The sequence below is a fragment of the Artemia sp. Qi Xiang Cuo genome, chromosome 5, assembly GCF_049724085.1.
Source record: "Artemia sp. Qi Xiang Cuo chromosome 5, ASM4972408v1, whole genome shotgun sequence".
Taxonomy (NCBI): Eukaryota; Metazoa; Arthropoda; class Branchiopoda; order Anostraca; family Artemiidae; genus Artemia; species Artemia sp. Qi Xiang Cuo.
Window position 1 is genome coordinate 70526897 of NC_142798.1, and position 18083 is coordinate 70544979.

Below are 18083 nucleotides of genomic sequence, written 5' to 3' on the forward strand. Positions count from 1 at the left end.
CCTCAAAAATATATTTTCTATCTGGAAATCAACTACGCTGAACAAAATGCTTAACTCAAAATTTTGATGGGATGTGTTGGGGGGAATGAGGGGCGGGGGGGGGGGTAGTTGCCCTCCAATCACTTTCGACTATTAAAAAGGATATTATCCCTTTGAATTTCAAATCGAATGAGCCCTTTTTCAAGTTTCTACGACATAAAGATTTCAATAAAAACCTTATATGCCCCCAGGGCATAGCTTATAATCCTTGCTTTGAGGGTTGTTGTGGAGTTTCCTCGTGAAATGCACGAATTCTATCAGTAATTCAATTACGCCGAACAAAATTGCTATCTCAAAATTTTGATTAGAAGCGCTTAGAGAAAAGATGGGTGTAGGAGGGGGGGGCTAGTTGCCCTCCAATCACTTTCGACTATTGAGAAGGCACTAGCCCTTTGAATTTCCAATCGAAGGAACTTTTTTGTCAAGTTTCTGCGACAACACCTTCTTTAAATACATTGAATGCCCCCAGGGCATAACTTAAAACCCTTACCCTGAGGGTGGTGGAGGATTATCCTCCTTAAAAACATATTTTCTATTGGTAAATCAACTACACTGAACAAAATGGCTGTCTTAAAGTTTTGATCGGACGTTTTCGGGGAAATAATGGGCGTGGGGGGGGGGCTAGGTGCCCTGCAATCACTTTCAACTAGTGAAAAGGGTACAAGCCCTTCCAATTTCCAATCGAATGAGCCTGTTTTGAAGTTTCTACGACAACGCCTTTTATAAAAACCTTATATGCCCCCAGGGCATAACTTAAAACCCTTTCCCTGAGGGTTGTGTGGGAATGTCCTCCTCAAAAACATATTTTATTTATTAAAATATACAATACTGAACAAACTGGTTATTTTACAATGTTGATTGGACGTATATGGAGGATTGACGGGCGTGGGAGGGGGGCTTGTTGCCCTCCGATCATTTTCGACAATTGAAAAAGGTAATAGCACTATCGCTTTCCAATCGAATGAGCCACTTTTGAAGTTTCTACGACAACCCCTTCCATATGAAGTGCCCTGCTCTAAAGGAAAAAAAAAAATAATAAATAGTACATTGTACCAACATCGTTCTTATATGCCCTCAGGGCATAACTCAAAACCCTTGCCCCCAGGATTGTGGGAGAATGTCCTCCTCAAAAACATATTTTTCATCTGGAAATCAGTTATAATGAATAAATTGACTATCTCAAAATTTTGATTAGATGTTTAAGGGGGACTGGTGGACGTGGGGGGGGGGGCGAGTTGCCGTACAGTCACTTGTGACTATTAAAAAGGGCACTAGCCACTCCAATTTCCAATCGAATGATTCCTTTTCAAAGTTTCTACGACAACTCCTTCCATACGAAGTGCCCAGGTGGAGAAAAAAAAACCTATTTTGCCCACATCGTTCTTTACTTAGGCAGCGCTAGCGCGCTGCCTATGACCATTCTGATGGACTTTGTCCTAAAAAGCACGAAAAAGGGTATGTGATATCATGGAATCAAATGGGAAAGTAAAACTTTCCTGGATTTAGATTATGTTAATGATTTGAGTGTCCTAAATAAAATGTTAGCAAAATGAATGGATTTTAGGAGGTTTTGAGAGTCTAGGGCACAAGAATAGATTTGAAAGTTAATTTAAAAAAGGATAAATCGCTTCAACCGTGAATAAATGAAGCTGAAGAGGTGATGTTGAGTAACAAGAAGATCAATGAAGTGGATAGCTTCACTTACATTAGTAGTATTATTGGTAAAGATGGTGGATACAGTGAAGGTGTTAAAAGTAGAATAGCCAAGGTCTATGGTATTTCTTTACAATTGAAGGCTGTACAAAAATATGGCTCCTCTCGACTCTAGGGCTATAATGAAAGAAAGGTTGAAATAGCTAACATAAGTTCTGTTGAAGAAGGATGACTGATTGCCAAAGATCATTCTTTTAGGCGAACAATCTAGGGCCAAACGAAAAGCAGGTTGTCCACGAACAGGGTGGGAGGAGGTCAAAAGGAAGGATTTAATAAAAATGGAAATTTCTCGGGAGGGTGTAGAGGAGGCTTGGAGAATACAGGAATTGAGGAGGAGCGTGCGTAGCTGTGTTGGCCCCGGATGAATTGGTGCTACACTGGATTGCTGGTAATAGTACTAGTAGTATATCTTACCTGAGGTTTTCAGAGAATTAAAATTGTATATTAGAATTCACTGATATAATGGTGAAAGACTTTTGACAGCCTTGTGAATTAGTCTTTATTTTTCTGCAGAGTATTTATTTCCTATTAGGTTTCCAGAATTCTACAAATTAAGGGAAATATTACGAGTGAATTTATAACTACCATAGCCAATAGATATTGCAAATATATGTTGCATAAACTGTTAAGCAGTAATTTTTGAAAATATTTGACAAATCACCAGGAGTGACTGACAAAAAAAATAAACATACCTGAGCAAGAGAAACTTCTGTTTTCATACTTTTATCCAAGCTTTGACTTGATGTTGTTTTAGTGTCCACACTTGAACCAGAGTCCGAATTGTACGTTTTTCCACTACCTTGTCCTGAAAGGTTTGATAACGCAACTTGCTGAGCTCTTGAAGGCACACAAACGCTCACGTGCACCCAACTATTCATTTCTAGACCTCTAAGTTACCTAAATAAAAAGACATATTGACTACTTTTCTGATGAGAAACAAAAATTTAGTCATGGATTTCCTGTGTAAAACATAGTATGCTCATGCCAGGGAAAAGTAAAAGTGAGAGAAAGGCATCTGAAAAAATACCACCCTTTTCTCCCTGTGCCAGGGGAGTAGGTCGAAGGAGGCACAGGGTGATTATAAAACTTGACAGTACCTGCTCCAGAAGATCAAACTATACGAAAATATTAAAACAGTTTTTAGTAACTGGATTTTTGTATACTTTCGAGGCAAAAAAAAAAAAAAAAAAAAAAAACAGGTAAGCTTACCCTCCCTCCACTCACACTAGAAAAGTTTCAACGAGTTACTTTCTGTAGAGATTAAAATAATTGAAAAATCTATTTCTGGGGTATATGAAGTATTGCCTTTGATTATTAATTTAAACGTATGTTGTATAAGAAGTTTGTCCCTATTAATACTTTAATGCTAATCTTACAACCAAAAGTTAACCCTGCTAGAAAATAGTGTCTGAGAAGTTAAATAGTTGATTAGTCCCTATTTCCACGTAAATGTTAATCTCAGAAGCAAAAGTTGGTCCTGGTTAAAAATGAACATCTTGAAATCAATTCAAAATTAATATTTGAGCCATAAACAAATGTTATCTTACATCCAAATTTTATCTCCCAAACAGTATATAAAATTATTTCACTTTTCGATAGACAAGCACTTACATTACGAAATAGCATTTTCCTTTTTTCTAATAGATGGCTTATTTCTATAAGAGACGGAGAGAAAAAAAGAAGAAGAAGGAACATCAACCTAAATGATATAGCTGAGGAGGAAAGTGTATTTTTGATAATCTAGAATAGATGTCAATCACCTGGCAAAGAAGATCCCAATACTGATGACCCAGATATATAGATTCCAGAACAACCTTCTAGTGGTGTCCATAAGAGTAGTGGGCACACAGAGGGACTTACCACTGTTATTTTTAGTCACTGACTGTCCTGCATAATTTCTGACCTTGAGGCAGGATATTTTGTGGAATATACTACCAAGATTGGATGTATTGCAGCAAAATTCGTACTGATGGGAGGGCGGTCAATACCCATCCCCCTGTGGCTAGAGTAAGAAATTCTCCTGCTTGTACCAGTTCTGAAGTTTAAGTGCTTCTTGCTGCTAATGGCTGGCGAGCATTGGGGAACTATTTCTTCTATTTTGAGGAATGAATGTTGCCTGCCCAAGCTACTCTGGAACAGGCGGGTGGGGTTCTCAGGATGGAGGGAAAACAACAGTGGACACCTTGACACTACCAGGGAGTACTCTTCTAAAAAGGGAAGCCAAGGGATAGGCAAGCCCTATCTCAAAATACCATGCCCAATAGGGAGCCAATAGCCTAATTGCTGTTAGTTTTCTTGTGTGTAGAGTAATTCGCCTTTGTAGTCCAAGTCCTGAGTTAGTTTTTTTTAATCACCCATAATAACAATAATAGAAATAAAACCCTAATGGAGCCTTGCGAGCACTACTACAATGCTTTAGAAAACAATGTTAGTCCCACACAAAGCACAGCACTTTGTTTTACAACAGAATGTTATTTCCACGCAGCAATTACTGTTTCCACAACACTACAGTTTATCCAATTATTAATGATTGGTAAGTTCGAGGAAAAATGTTACACTCTCCTCTACAATATTGGTTTACAACGCATTATCGGGTCCACAGACGCTTTGTCAGTAGTTACACACACATTGATTGATGCCAGTGATTTTGATTCTCCATTGTTATGGCAGGAAAAGATGTAAAGCGTGCTTTTGATTGCCTTATTCATGCCAATATGTTGCTCCTAGATACAAAGAGGGGGCCAGCCATGCAATTATTAAACCACTAAGAAATATGTAGCCTACTGGAGTTTTAAAATTTATATCAAGAGTCCCTAATCTAGCAACAGTCTTCCTGTTACCTATAAGAGACATTTTTGTGTTTGTCAAGGAGCGAGGCAGGGGGCTATCACCTCTCCTACCCTGTTGGACAATTATGTTTTGGATCCACAGGGAGAACCCTACATCTTGTATATTTCACATCATCAACATATTCTTTTTCTTATAGGCTGACAATATTTTTAACCTAAGTTGGGCTATTGATGGCATTTCAGAAAACTTTTTACTCTTATCTGAATGAATCCTGTAATCTTGACCTAAAGTAAATTCATGAACATCAAAAGCTGTCCTTTTTTAATTGCCATGATGATAACTCATCCCAGGTTGTATCCTTTGCTACTTCCAATGTTCAGACTATTGACTACCAAAAGGAAGTATTTCATTTATTGGATTCTAAGCCTGGAATGTGGTACAAAATGATAAAACAAATGACAGGTAAAAAGAAGACTGGACTGGATTTTGGCTATAATGAGCCGGATAAAGAAAATGCAGATAGCTTAAATACACCCTTGGCAGCCATTGTTCAGTCACTTCCACCACAACTCTGAGGATTTTCTGGACCCATCTCCAGATTTTAAGGATTTTCCGATCATCACAAAATCCCAAGTTAGCCTTAAACTGAAGAAACTGAATAAGACCAGTATTACACCATTCGATGTTCCTGTTGATCTCATTAAGGCTTTTCCTGAATTTTTTAGTGCTCCATTAACTTAAATATTCAACAAGATTACAATATCAGGCCAGCACCCACAAAACTGGAGAAATAGATTAAATCCTATCCCCAAAAAGGAAGCTGCCTGTGATTTTGCTTGTGTGCGTCCTATTCCGATGACCTCTATTTTTAGCAAGATCTATGAAAGTGTCATCACTGGGTGGCTGAAAACTTTTATTCTGCAAAAAAACTGACCCTCAACAATTTGATAATATTTCCAAAAGTTCAATAAGCCATTACTTAGTTAGATATGCAATAGAACCCTTATCCCCAAGCTATTGAAAAATTTTAATGTTGATGCATATTTGGTAAGAATAAGAATCGTTTTCTAAAGCATTGTAGTAGTGCTCGCAAGGCTCCATTAGAGTTTTATTTCTATTATTGTTATTATGTGTGATTAAAGCTAGTATTTTCACCATAATAACTTATGGTGCTTACCACGCTCTTCAAAATTCTGGTCTTCTTTCTTTTGGTATGTTGCTGAATACTGAAGATTGGTCTTACATTTTTAATTTTTAAAAATCTTGATGATAAGATAGCTACCTTCCACAAAAAGCTAATTGATAGATATCAATTTTGTTTTCTAGAAAAAAAAAATTAAAAGGTGCTCCAGTGATAAACTCTTTATTAACCAAACTGTATAAACACTAATTAGAATGAAATTGAAGCTTTCCAGAAATGGTAAACTGGATGAAGCCACTAAACTAAGAAAATCAATTAAAAAAGAAATTTGTAAATTGGTTCAATTGTAGTACAAAAATAAGGTTGAACAATTGTTCACTAATAAAATAAACAATTGGTTTTCAAAAGTGAAAAAGCTATGTGGCAGGAGGCTTGAGCAGCTTGACTTCAATCTACCCAAATCCCCTGATGTTACTGCCAATAATCTAAATAAATTCCTTGCTCCCATGATCCAAAGCCTTCCAGCATTGTCTTACCAATTACCAACAGGAACCTTTTCCCTCTGTTTCCCTATCTGAGATAGAAAGAAAAATTGGAAATTTAAGAAAAACAAGTGTTTGTCCTTTGGATTCCCTGTTTCCTCTTATTAGTGCTTTCAGTCACTTCCTTTCAAAGCCCTTGTTTGTCCTGTTTTGCACAAGATTACCAAGTCTGGGCAAATTCCAGCAATTTTGAAATAGGGTTTCATAACCCCTTTGAAAAGGAAAAACAGAAAGCCTGGTCTTGAAGGCATTTGTCCTATTACTCTTAGGCCTACTCCTATTTTCTTGAAACTTTATGAAGGACTCCTTGCAGGTTGGCTGAAGGAAAAAATCCTACCTGAGACAATTTGGGATCCTAAAATCCACTTCTACTTCCTACTACCTCGTTTCTCTTATTGACCATAATTGGAAAATCCTGAAAAAGCCTAATTCCAGGCTAAATTTTATTAATATTGACTATGTTAACCACAATATTTTAGTTGAGAAACTTGTCAACAAATTCAATATTGATTCATTCCTGGTGAAGTTGGTTGCCTCCTTCTTTCAAATAGATTGCAGGTTGTCAAATACCAGAATCGTTTTTCAAATCCTCTCCCTGCCCACAATGGCATACCCCAAGGTACTCTCCTAGGTCCTCTCCTGTTTTTAGTCATAATTAACAGCCTTATGAAGGAATTTCCCGACTGATGGACATTTGTTGATGACCTAACAGTTGCTGAAACTTGCTTTGGACATTTAACAAGCAACCCTATGAGTATCCTCAATGAAATTGGAAATGAGGCCTCAAACTTAGACATGACAGTGAACCCCTCTAAGTCCATGATAATACCTTGCCTCAGACAGCTAGTATTTTCCCCAAACGTCACTCCCCACCAAGATTGCGGCTGCTGCACAGGTTTTTGTACTTCTTTGCTTGTTTGCCCCCCCCCCCACTTTTTTTAGTGTCCCTTTTAGTTCTTACATGTATTTATATTTAATTTTTTTTTGGTATTTATTTGCTTATTTTTGTCCCCCATTTTTTTGATCCGTTTTTATCTTCTTAACTTTTTATTGACTTTATTAAGTCAATAAAAGTTATTGTTATAATACAAGTTAAATTATTGACTCACAAATGATTATTCATACTGAGTTTTCTTTTTTGTTGTTATTTTTGCATTTTTGCCAGTTTTTGTGAAATTATTTGATTTGTTGACTCCAAAGTCAAAATTTGGCCTTTTGTGGGCTTATGATACTGATTTTTTTTTTAATAAATATCTTATCTCTTTTATCTTATCTGATTCCATAACTGCATAATCAGTCTTGTGGATTGGGCATGCAATACACATTCTAAACTTTAACCATGGTTGAACTAAACACTTATGTAGCTTAGTTATAATAGTTGAAGATCTGCTAGTGAATGTTCTTAACCATATTGTCTTTTGGTCAGTTGATTATCCCCCTTGTCAAGTCCTGGAAGTTTCAACTTAATACAATTAGCCATTGCTATGACATTGTCTATATGTCATTTTGATAACCTCTATATTCATATACTTCCGGTAATTTTCATCTTAATACTCTTAGCCTTGCAAGTACTTGCAGTAGAAGTAACAGCAGTAGTAGTAGCAAAAGTAGCTGTGGTAGTAGTATTAGTAGTAATGTGCACATACTGCCTTTTAATCAATTAATCTTCCTCTTTAAGCATTTTCTGAAAGTTCCAACTTACTACTCAAACACATTCTTGAAATATGCCCTTTTGACAATCTGCATGCACATAGTATGTTTTGATCTAGTTCAAATTTCCCCTCAATATTCTATCAAATTTTCCCCTTTATACTCTTAGCCTTAATAGTACTAGTATCATAGCAGTAGTGGTAATAGTAGGAGCAGTAGTAGCAGTAGTAGTGTTGTATTAGTAGTAGTAGTAATAGTAGTTGCAGTAGTAACATGTACATGTTGCCTTTTGGGCAGTTGAACATCCCATCGTGATACTTTGGAAGTTTCAACTTGATATGGTAGGCTATTCCAAAAATATTGCTGATTCGCCTTTTTGACCCCATTTTCATCTTAATACTCTTAGCCTTATTAGTACTTGCAATTGAACTAGTAGTTGGAGTAGTTTCGTAGCATTTGTAGTAAAAGTTGTAGCATGAAAAGTATTAGTGGTTGTAGTATTATTAGTAGCATGCACATATCACCTTTTGGTCAACTGATCTTTGCCTTTAAGCATTTTCTGAAATTTCCCACTTAATACCCAAATCTATTCATGAGATACAACCTTTTGACAATCTGTATGTACATAGTGTGTTTTGACTTTGTTCAAATTTTCCCTCAATTTTCTGTCAAATTTTCACCTTCATACACTTAGCCTTATTAGTACTAGCGTCATGGTAGTAGTGGTAGTAGTAGGAGCAGTAGCAGCAGTAATAGTATTGTATTAGTAGTAGTAGTAGCAATAGTAGCAACAGTATTAATAGCAGTAGAAGCATATATATATTGCCTTTTGGTAATTTGAACATCCCCCTGATCTTGGAAGTTTCATCTTGATATGTTAAGCTGTTCCAAAAATATTGGTAATGCACCCTTTTGACAATCTGTATGCACATAGAATGTTTTTGATTTAGTCTAACTTTCCCCTCAACGTGTACTCAGATGTTCATTTCAATATCCTCTGCCTTGGTAGTACTCACTACAGAAGTAGTAGTTTTAGTGGTAGTAGTAGTAGTGGTAGTTATAGTAGTAGTCCTACCCAATTATTGGCTTTTTGGTTAATTAATTTAAAAAACTTTATCACAAAATAAGTTTTTCAAAGAAAATTAAAGAGCCTTATTAAACCAAAAATGAGCAAAAATAAAATAAAATAATCTACCAAGCGTGAAACTAGCACAAATCAGCATCAATAAATAAATGAAACCAAAACAAACAGAAATCATAGGCAGCGCAATCGCGCTTCCTAAGTATTAATTTAAAAAACTTTCCACAAAATAAGTTTTTCAAAGAAAAGTAAAGAACTCCATTAAACAGAAAATGAGCAAAAATAAAATCGAATAATCTACGGAGCGTGAAACTCCCACAAATCAGAAATGATAATTAAATGAAACCCGAAACGAACAGGAATTACAATAAATAGCCGAGTCAAACTCAAAACGAGCAGAAATTAACATAAGTTGGGCTCAAAACCCCTATGCCTTCCCAAGGCCAGAACATAATTTGCACTTTACTGAAAAATATAAATGTTCTTACTTTTATAACTTTAATAAGTCAAATAATATTAACATTTATATATATATTAAACTGACAACGCACATTCATTTGTATTTTTTTCAGTAAAGTACAAATTATGTTCTGGCCTTGGGAAGGCATAGGGGTTTTGGGAAGGCATAGGGGTTTCTACGAAAACGCTTTCTATAAACACCTTATATGCCCCCAGGGCATAAGTTGTGGTGTCATTATCTAAGACATAATTTCCAGAACTTTCAACTATGTTAAACAAAATGGATGTGTCAAAATTTTGATTGGATATGTTTGGGAAAATTGTGGGCGTGAGAGGGGCGTTATTCGCTCTTCCATCACTTTCAACTATTAAAAAAGGCACTAGTCCTTTCAATTTCTAAGAAAATGAGCTCTTTTAAAGTTTGTACGGCGACGCTTTCAATAAAAACCTTATATGCCCCCAGTGCATAACTTAAAACCCTTGCCCTGAGGGCTGGAGAGGAGGGGGGGTTGTCACCCTAAAAGACCTAATTTCCAGAACATTCTACTTCGTTGAACACAATGGCTATCTGAAAATTTTCATTGGATGTGTTTAGGGGAAGGGTGTGCGGGAGAGGGTGGTTAGTTACCCTCCAATCACTTTCGTCTATTAAAAGGGCACTAGCCCTCTCAATTCCCAATTGAATGAGCCCTTTTTTGAAGTTTCTACGACAACGCGTTCTATAAAAACCTTATATGGCCCCAGGGCATAACTTATAACCCTTGCCCTGAGGGCTGTGGGGGGGGGGGGGGGTTCCCTCCTCAAAAAAATAATTTCTTTCTGGAAATCAACTATGCTGAACAAAATGGCTATCTAAGAATTTTGATTAGATGTGTTTGGGGAGAAGGTGGGCGTGAGAGGGGGGTTAGTTGCCCTCGAATCACTTTCGACTAATAAAAAGGGCACTAGACCTTTGAATTTCCAATCGAATGAACCCTTTTTGAAGTTTCTACGAAAAAGACTTCAATAAAAACTTATATACCCCCAGGGCATAGCTTATAACCCCTGCCCTGAAAACTGTGGGGGGAGTGTCCTGCTCAAATGTATAATTTCATGAACTTTAAACTATGAGGAACAAAATGGTTATCTCAAAATTTTGATTGGATATGTTTGGGAAAATGGTGGGCGTAGAAGGGGTGTTAGTTGCCTTCCAATTACTTTTGACTATTAAAAAGGGCACTAGCCATTTCAATTTCCAATTGAATGAACCCTTTTTGACGTTTCTAAGACAACGTGTTCTATAAAAACCTTATATGCCCCCAGGGTTATCATCCTCAAAGACTTAATTTCCAGAACTTAAAACTACTTTGAATATAATGGCTATCTAAAAATTTTGATTGGATGTATTTGGGGAAAAGGTGGGTGTGAGAGGGGGTTAGTTGCCCTCCAATCACTTTCGACTATTAAAAAGGGCACTAGCCCTTTGAATTTCCAATCGAATGAGCCTTTTTTTAAGTTTCTACGACAACGCCTTCTATAAAAACCTTATATGCCCCCAGGGCAAAACTTACAACCCTTGCCCTGAGGGCTGTGGAAGAGTGTCCTCCTCAAAAATATAATTTCTATCTCGAAATCAACTACGCTGAACTAAATGGCTATCCCAAAATTTTGATTGGATGTATTTGGGCCAATGGTGTGCGTGAAAGGGGTGTTAGTTGCCTTCCAATCACTTTCGACTATTAAAAAGGGCACAAGCCCATCAAATTTCCAATTGAGTGAGCCCTTTTCAAAGTTTCTACGACAACTTCTTCGATACGAAGTGCCCTGCTCTAAAGGGAAGAAAAATAATCAATAATACATTGTGCCAACATCGTTCTTATATGCCCCCAGGGCATAACTTAAAACCCTTGCCCCGAGGGTTGTGGTGAACTTTCCTCCTTCGATACGAAGTGAACTGGTTAAAAAAAAAGGATATTAATAATACAGTGGGCCAACAGCGTTCTTTCATAGGCAGCGCAATAGCGCTGCCTAAGTAAAGAACGATGTTGGCACAATGTATTTTTTTTTCTTTTTTTTTTCATACCCGGGCACTTCGTATCGAAGGAGTTGTCGTAGAAACTTCGAAAAGGGCTCATTCGATTGGAAATTGGAGTGGTTAGTGCCCTTTTTAATAGTGAAAAGTGATTGGAGGGCCACTAGCACCCCCCCACCCCGCATTCCCCCAAATACATCCAATCAAATTTTGAGATAGCCATTTTGTTCAGCGTAGTTGATTTCCAAACAGAAATTATGTTTTTGAGGAGAACAACCCCCAAAACCCACAGGGCAAGGGTTGTCATTTACGCCCTGGGTACATATCAGGTTCTTAAAGAAAGCGTTGTCGTAGAAACGTCTAAAAGAGCTCATTCGATTGGAAATTAAAAGGGCTAGTGCCCTTTTTAAGAGTCGACAGTGATTGGCGGGCAAGTAACCCCCCTCTCACGCCCACCATTTCCCCAAACACATCCAATCAAAATTTTGAGATAGCCATTTTGTTCAACGTAGTTGAAAGTTCTGAAAATTAGGTCTTTGAGGATGACAACCCTCCCAAAGCCCTTAGGGCAAGGGATGTAAGTTAAGCCCTGAGGGCATATAAGGTTTTAAAAGAAAGTGCTGTCATAGAAACTTCAAAATGGCCTCGTTCAATTGGAAATTGAAATGGCTAGTGCCCTTTTTAATAGTCGAAAGTGATTGGAAAGCATCTAACACCCCTTTCACGCCCACCATATCCCCCGATACATCCAATCAAAATTTTGAGACAGCTATTTTGTTCAATGTAGTTAACAGTTTTGGTAATTATATCTTTGAGCAGGAAACTCCCCCCACAGTCTTCAGGGCAAGCGTTATAAGTTATGTCCTGTAGGTATATAAGGTTTTTATTGAAAGGGTTGTCGTAGGAACATGAAAATGGGTTCATTCAATTGGAAATTGAAATGGCTAGTGCTCTTTTAATATTCTAAAGTGACTGGAGGGCAACTAACCCTTCTCTCACGGTAATCATTTTCACAAAACAATCTAATCAAAATTTAGAGATAGCAATTTCATCCAACGTAATTGAAAATTTTGGAAATTAGGACTTTAAGGGTGACAACCCCTCCTCCCCCCGCCCCATAGCCCTCAGGGCAAGGGTTGTAAGTTATGCCCTAGGGGCATATTAGGTTTTAATAGAAAGCGTTGTCGTAGAAACTTCAAAAAGGGTTTATTCGATTTGAAATTGAAAGGGCTAGTGCTCTTATTAATAGTCGAAAGTGATTGGAGGGCAACTGACCCCCCTCTCACGCCCATCATTTCCCCAAAAACACACAATCAAAAGTTTTAGATAGCCATTTTTCAATGTAGTTGAAAGTTCTCGAAATTAGGTCTTTGAGGATGCCCCCCCCCCCCCCCCCCCCAACCACAAAAACAAAACCGCCCCCCCTCAGGGCAAGGGTTGTTACTTATGCCCTGGGGACATATGAAGTTTTTATAAAGAAGTTGTCGTAGAAATTTCAAAAAGGGCTCATTCGATTGGAAATTGAAAGGGCTAGTACCCTTTTTAATAGTCGAAAGTAAATGGAGAGCAGCTAACCCCCAACATCTCACGCCCACGATTTCGCAAAACATATTTAATCAAAGTTTAGAGATAGCCATTTTTTTCAACGTAGTTGAAAGTTCTGGAAATTATGTACTTGAGGATGACAAACCCCCGAGAGCCCTAGGGCAAAGATTTTAAGTTATGCCCTTGGGGCATATAAGGTTTTATATAAATAGTGTTGTCGTAAAAACTTCAAAAGGTACTCATTCAATTGGAAACTGAGAGGGCTAGTGCTCTCTTTAATAGTCGAAAATGATTGGAGGGTAACTAACCCCCCTCTCACGCTCATCATTTCCCAAAACACATCCCATTCAAATTTTCAGATAGCCCTTTTGTGCAACGTAGTTGAAAGTTCTGGAAATTCGGTCTTTGAGGATGACATTCCCCAAGAACCCTCAGAGCTAAGGTTGTAAGCTATACCCTGGGGACATATAATGTTTTTATTGAAAACTTTGTCATAGAAACTTGAAAAAGGGTTTAGTCGATTCAAACTTCAAAGATCTAGTATGCTATTAAAAATCCTAAAGTGTTTAGATGGCGATTACACCCCCTCTTCCGACCGACTTGTTCCAAAACACTGCCAGTCAAAATTTTGAGATAGCCATTTTTTCAAAATAGTTGAAAGTTTTGGAAATTAGGTCTTTGAAGATTAAAATCCCCCCCCCCTTCCACAGCCCTCAGGGTAAGGGGGTTGTAAGTTATGCCCTGGGGGCATATAAGGTTTTTATAGAAAGTGTTGCTGTAGAAACTTCAAAAAGGGCTCATTCGATTGGAAATTAAAAGGGTCTTCCTGGTCAAAGATATAATTTCCAAAACTTTCAACTACATTGAACAAAATGGCTATCTCAAAATTTTGATTGGATGTGTTTGGGGAAATGGTGGGTGTGGAAGGGGTGTTAGATGCCTTCCAATCACTTTCGACTATTAAAAAGGGCACTAGCCATTTCAATTTCCAATTGAACGAGGCCATTTTGAAGTTTATATGACAGCATTTTCTATTAAAACCTTATATGCCCCCAGGGCACAACTTATAACCCTTGCCCTAAGGGCTTTGGGGGGTTGTCTTCCTCAAAGACCTAATTTTCAGAACTTTCAACTACGTTGAACAAAATGGCTATCTCAAAATTTTGATTGGATTCGTTTGGGGAAATGGTGGGCGTGAGAGGGGGGTTACTTGCCCGCCAATCACTGTCGACTCTTAAAAAGGGCACTAGCCCTTTTAATTTCCAATCGAATGAGCTCTTTTAGACGTTTCTATGACAACTCTTTCTATAAAAATCTTATATGCCCCCAGGGCATAACTTACAACCCTTACCCTGAGGGTTTTGGGGGAGTGTCCTCCTCAAAAACATATTTTCTATCTGGAAATCAACTACGCTGAACGACTATGCTACCTCAGAATTCCGACTAGATGTGTTATGATAAATTAGAGGCATGAGAGGGGGGCTATTTGTTTTCAAATTAATTTTGACTATTGAAAAGGGCACTAACCACTCCAAATTCTGAACGAAGGGTCCTTTTTTGACTTTCCTATGACACCTCCGTCCATACGAGGTGTACTGGTATGAAAAAAAAAGAAAAAAAAAATACATTGTGCCAACATCGTTCTTTACTAAGGCAGCGCTATTGCGCTGCCTATGAAAGAACGCTGTTGGCACAATGCATTATTATTATCCTTTTTTTTAGACCAGTTCACTTCGTATCGAAGGAGCTGTGGTAGAAACTTCAAAAACGGCTCATCGAAGAGGAGGAAAGTTCACCACAACCCTCGGGGCAAAGGTTTTAAGTTATGCCCTGAGGGCATATAAGAACGATGTTGGCACAATGTATCATTTATTATTATTTTTTTCCTTTAGACCAGGGTACTTCGTATCGAAGAAGTTGTCGTAGAAACTTTGAAAAGGGCTCATTCGATTGTAATGGGGTCGATTTTGCCATTTTTAACAGTAGACAGGAATTGGAAGGCAACTAACAACCCTTTCACGCCCACCATTGCCCGAAACACATCCCATAAATAATTTGAGATGGCCATTTTGCTCAGCGTAGTGTATTTCCAGATAGAAAATATGTTTTTGAGGAGGACACTCTTCCACAGCCTTCAGGGCACGGGTTGTAAGTTATGCCCTGGGGGCATATAACGTTTTCATAGAAGGCGTTATCGAAGAAACTTAAAAAATGGCTCATTTGACTGTAAATTCAAAGGGCTAGCGCCCTTTTTAATAGTCAAAAATGATTGGCCGGCCGATAACCCACCTCTCACGCCCACCTTTTCCCCCAACACATCCACTCAAAATTTTTAGATAGCCATTATATTCAAAGTAGTTTTAAGTTCTGGAAATTAAGTCTTTGAGGATGATAACCCTCCAACAGTCCTCAGGGCAAGGGTTATAAGTTATGCCCTGGGGGCATATAAGGTTTTTATAGAACGCGTTGTCTTAGAAACGCCAAAAAGGGTTCATTCAATATGAAATTGAAATGGCTAGTACCCTTTTTAATAGTCGAAAGAAATTGGAAGGCAACTAACACCCCTTCCACGCCCACCATTTCCCAAACACATCCAATCAAAATTTTGAGATAGCCATTTTGTTCCACACAGTTTAAAGTTCAGGAAATTATACATTTGAGCAGGACAGTCCCCCCACAGTTTTCAGGGCAGGGGTTATAAATTATGCCCTGGGGATATATAAGTTTTTATTGAAGTCTTTTTCGTAAAAACTTCAAAAAGGGCTCATTCAATTGGAAATTAAAAGGTCTAGTGCCCTTTTTAATAGTCGAAAGTGATTGGAGGGCAACTAACCCCTCTCTCACGCCCACCTTTTCCCCAAACACATCCAATCAAAATCCTTAGACAGCCATTTTGTTCAGCATAGTTGATTTCCAGAAAGAAATTATGTTTTTGAGGAGGGACCCCCCCCCCACAGCCCTCAGGGCAAGGGTTATAAGTTATGCCCTGGGGCCACATAAGGTTTTTATAGAACGCGTTGTCGTAGAAACTTCAAAAAAGGGCTCATTCAATTGGGAACTGAGAGGGCTAGTGCCTATTTTAATAGTCGAAAGTGATTGTTCGGTAACTAACCACCCTCTCTCGCACACCATTCCCCTAAAAACATCCAATGAAAATTTTCAGATAGCCATTGTGTTCAAAGAAGTAGAAAGTTCTGGAAATTCGATCTTTGAGGGTGACAACCCCCCCCCCATCCAGCCCTCAGGGCAAGGGTTTTAAGTTATGCCCTGGGGGCATATAAGGTTTTTATTGAAAGCGTTGTCGTAGAAACTTCAAAAGGGCTCATTTTATTGGATATTGAAAGGGCTAGTGCCTTATTTAATAGTTGAAAGTGATGGGAGTGACTAATGCCCCTCTCACGCCCACAATTTTCCTAAACATATCCAATCAAAATTTTGAGACATCAATTTTGTTTAACGTAGTTGAAAGTTCTGGAAATTATGTCTTAGAGGATGACAACCACCCTCACAGCCCTTAGGGTAAGGGTTGTAATTTATGCCCTGGGGGCATATAAGGTGTTTATAGAAAGCGTTTTCGTAGAAAACCCTATGCCTTCCCAAAACCCCTATGCCTTCCCATAATATATATATATATATATATATATATATATATATATATATATATATATATATATATATATATATATATATATATATATATATATATATATATATATATATATATATATATATATATATATATATATATATATATATATATATATATATATATATATATATATATATATATATATATATATATATATATATATATATATATATATATATTATATATATATATATATATATATACTGATATTTAGTAATCAAAATGTTAATATTATTTGACTTATTAAAGTTATAAAAGTAAGAACATTTATATTTTTCAGTAAAGTACAAATTATGTTCTTGCCTTGGGAAGGCATAGGGGTTTTGAGCCCAACTTATGTTAATTTCTGCTCGTTTTGAGTTCGACTCGGCTATTTATTGTAATTTCTGTTCGTTTTGGGTTTCATTTAATTATCATTTCTGATTTGTGGGAGTTTCACGCTCCGTAGATTATTCGATTTTATTTTTGCTCATTTTCTGTTTAATGGAGTTCTTTACTTTTCTTTGAAAAACTTATTTTGTGGAAAGTTTTTTAAATTAATACTTAGGAAGCGCGATTGCGCTGCCTATGATTTCTGTTTGTTTTGGTTTCATTTATTTATTGATGCTGATTTGTGCTAGTTTCACGCTTGGTAGTTTATTTTATTTTGTTTTTGCTCATTTTTGGTTTATTAGAGCTCTTTACTTTTCTTTGAAAAACTTATTTTGTGATAAAGTTTTAGTAGAAAGTTTTAGTATGGTTTTCTCACTGAGAATGAAAAAACAGAATTTTTCTCACTTGAAAAAACAGGAATTTTCTCACTTTTATGGATGTTTCTTGGACGACGGTTATGAGTGTTGGTCAATTTATTTGTTGTTTTTCATGGATGTCAACAGTAATTTATGTCTGTTTTATGGTTTTTGTCAGTGAGAATGAAAAAAAAGGATTTTTCTCACTTGAAAAAATACGATTTTTCTCAAATTGATGGATTTTTCTTGGACGATTATGTGTGACGGTCAATTTATTTGATGTTTTTCACGGATGTCAACATCAGTTTATGTCTGTTTTTATGGTTTTTGTCAGTGAGAATGAAAAAACAGGATTTTTCTCACTTTGATGGATGTTTCTTGGATGGTTATGAGTGTTGGGCAATTTATTTGATGTTTTTCTCGGATGTCAACATCAATATATGTCTGTTTTATGGTTTTTGTCAGTGAGAATAAAAAAAAGGATTTTTCTCACTTTGATGGATGTTTCTTGGATGGTTATGAGTGTCGGTCAATTTATTTGTTGTTTTTCATGGATTTCAACATCAATTTATGTCTGTTTTTATGGTTTTCGTCAGTGAGAATGAAAAAAATTGGATTTTTCTCACTTTGATGGATGTTTCTTGGATGGTTATGAGTGTTGGTCAATTTATTTGTTGTTATTCTTGGATGTCAACATCAATTTATATCTGTTTTATGGTTTTTGTCAATTGATTA

The 18083-nt window shown here is 37.0% G+C and overlaps 1 protein-coding gene across 4 annotated transcripts in view; it reads right to left on the reverse strand.

Annotated features, from left to right (window-relative positions):
• The window catches only part of LOC148952462 (uncharacterized), a 172973-nt gene that overhangs the window by 89886 nt on the left and 65004 nt on the right, over positions 1-18083 (reverse strand). For all 4 annotated transcript variants that reach the window (XM_089088962.1, XM_089088963.1, XM_089088965.1 and 1 more), the window contains one exon: positions 2445-2649. In XM_089088962.1, coding sequence (XP_088945088.1) covers positions 2445-2630 — 186 coding nt within the window. In that variant the 5' untranslated portion in view covers positions 2631-2649. The remainder of the gene's footprint in view (positions 1-2444; positions 2650-18083) is intronic.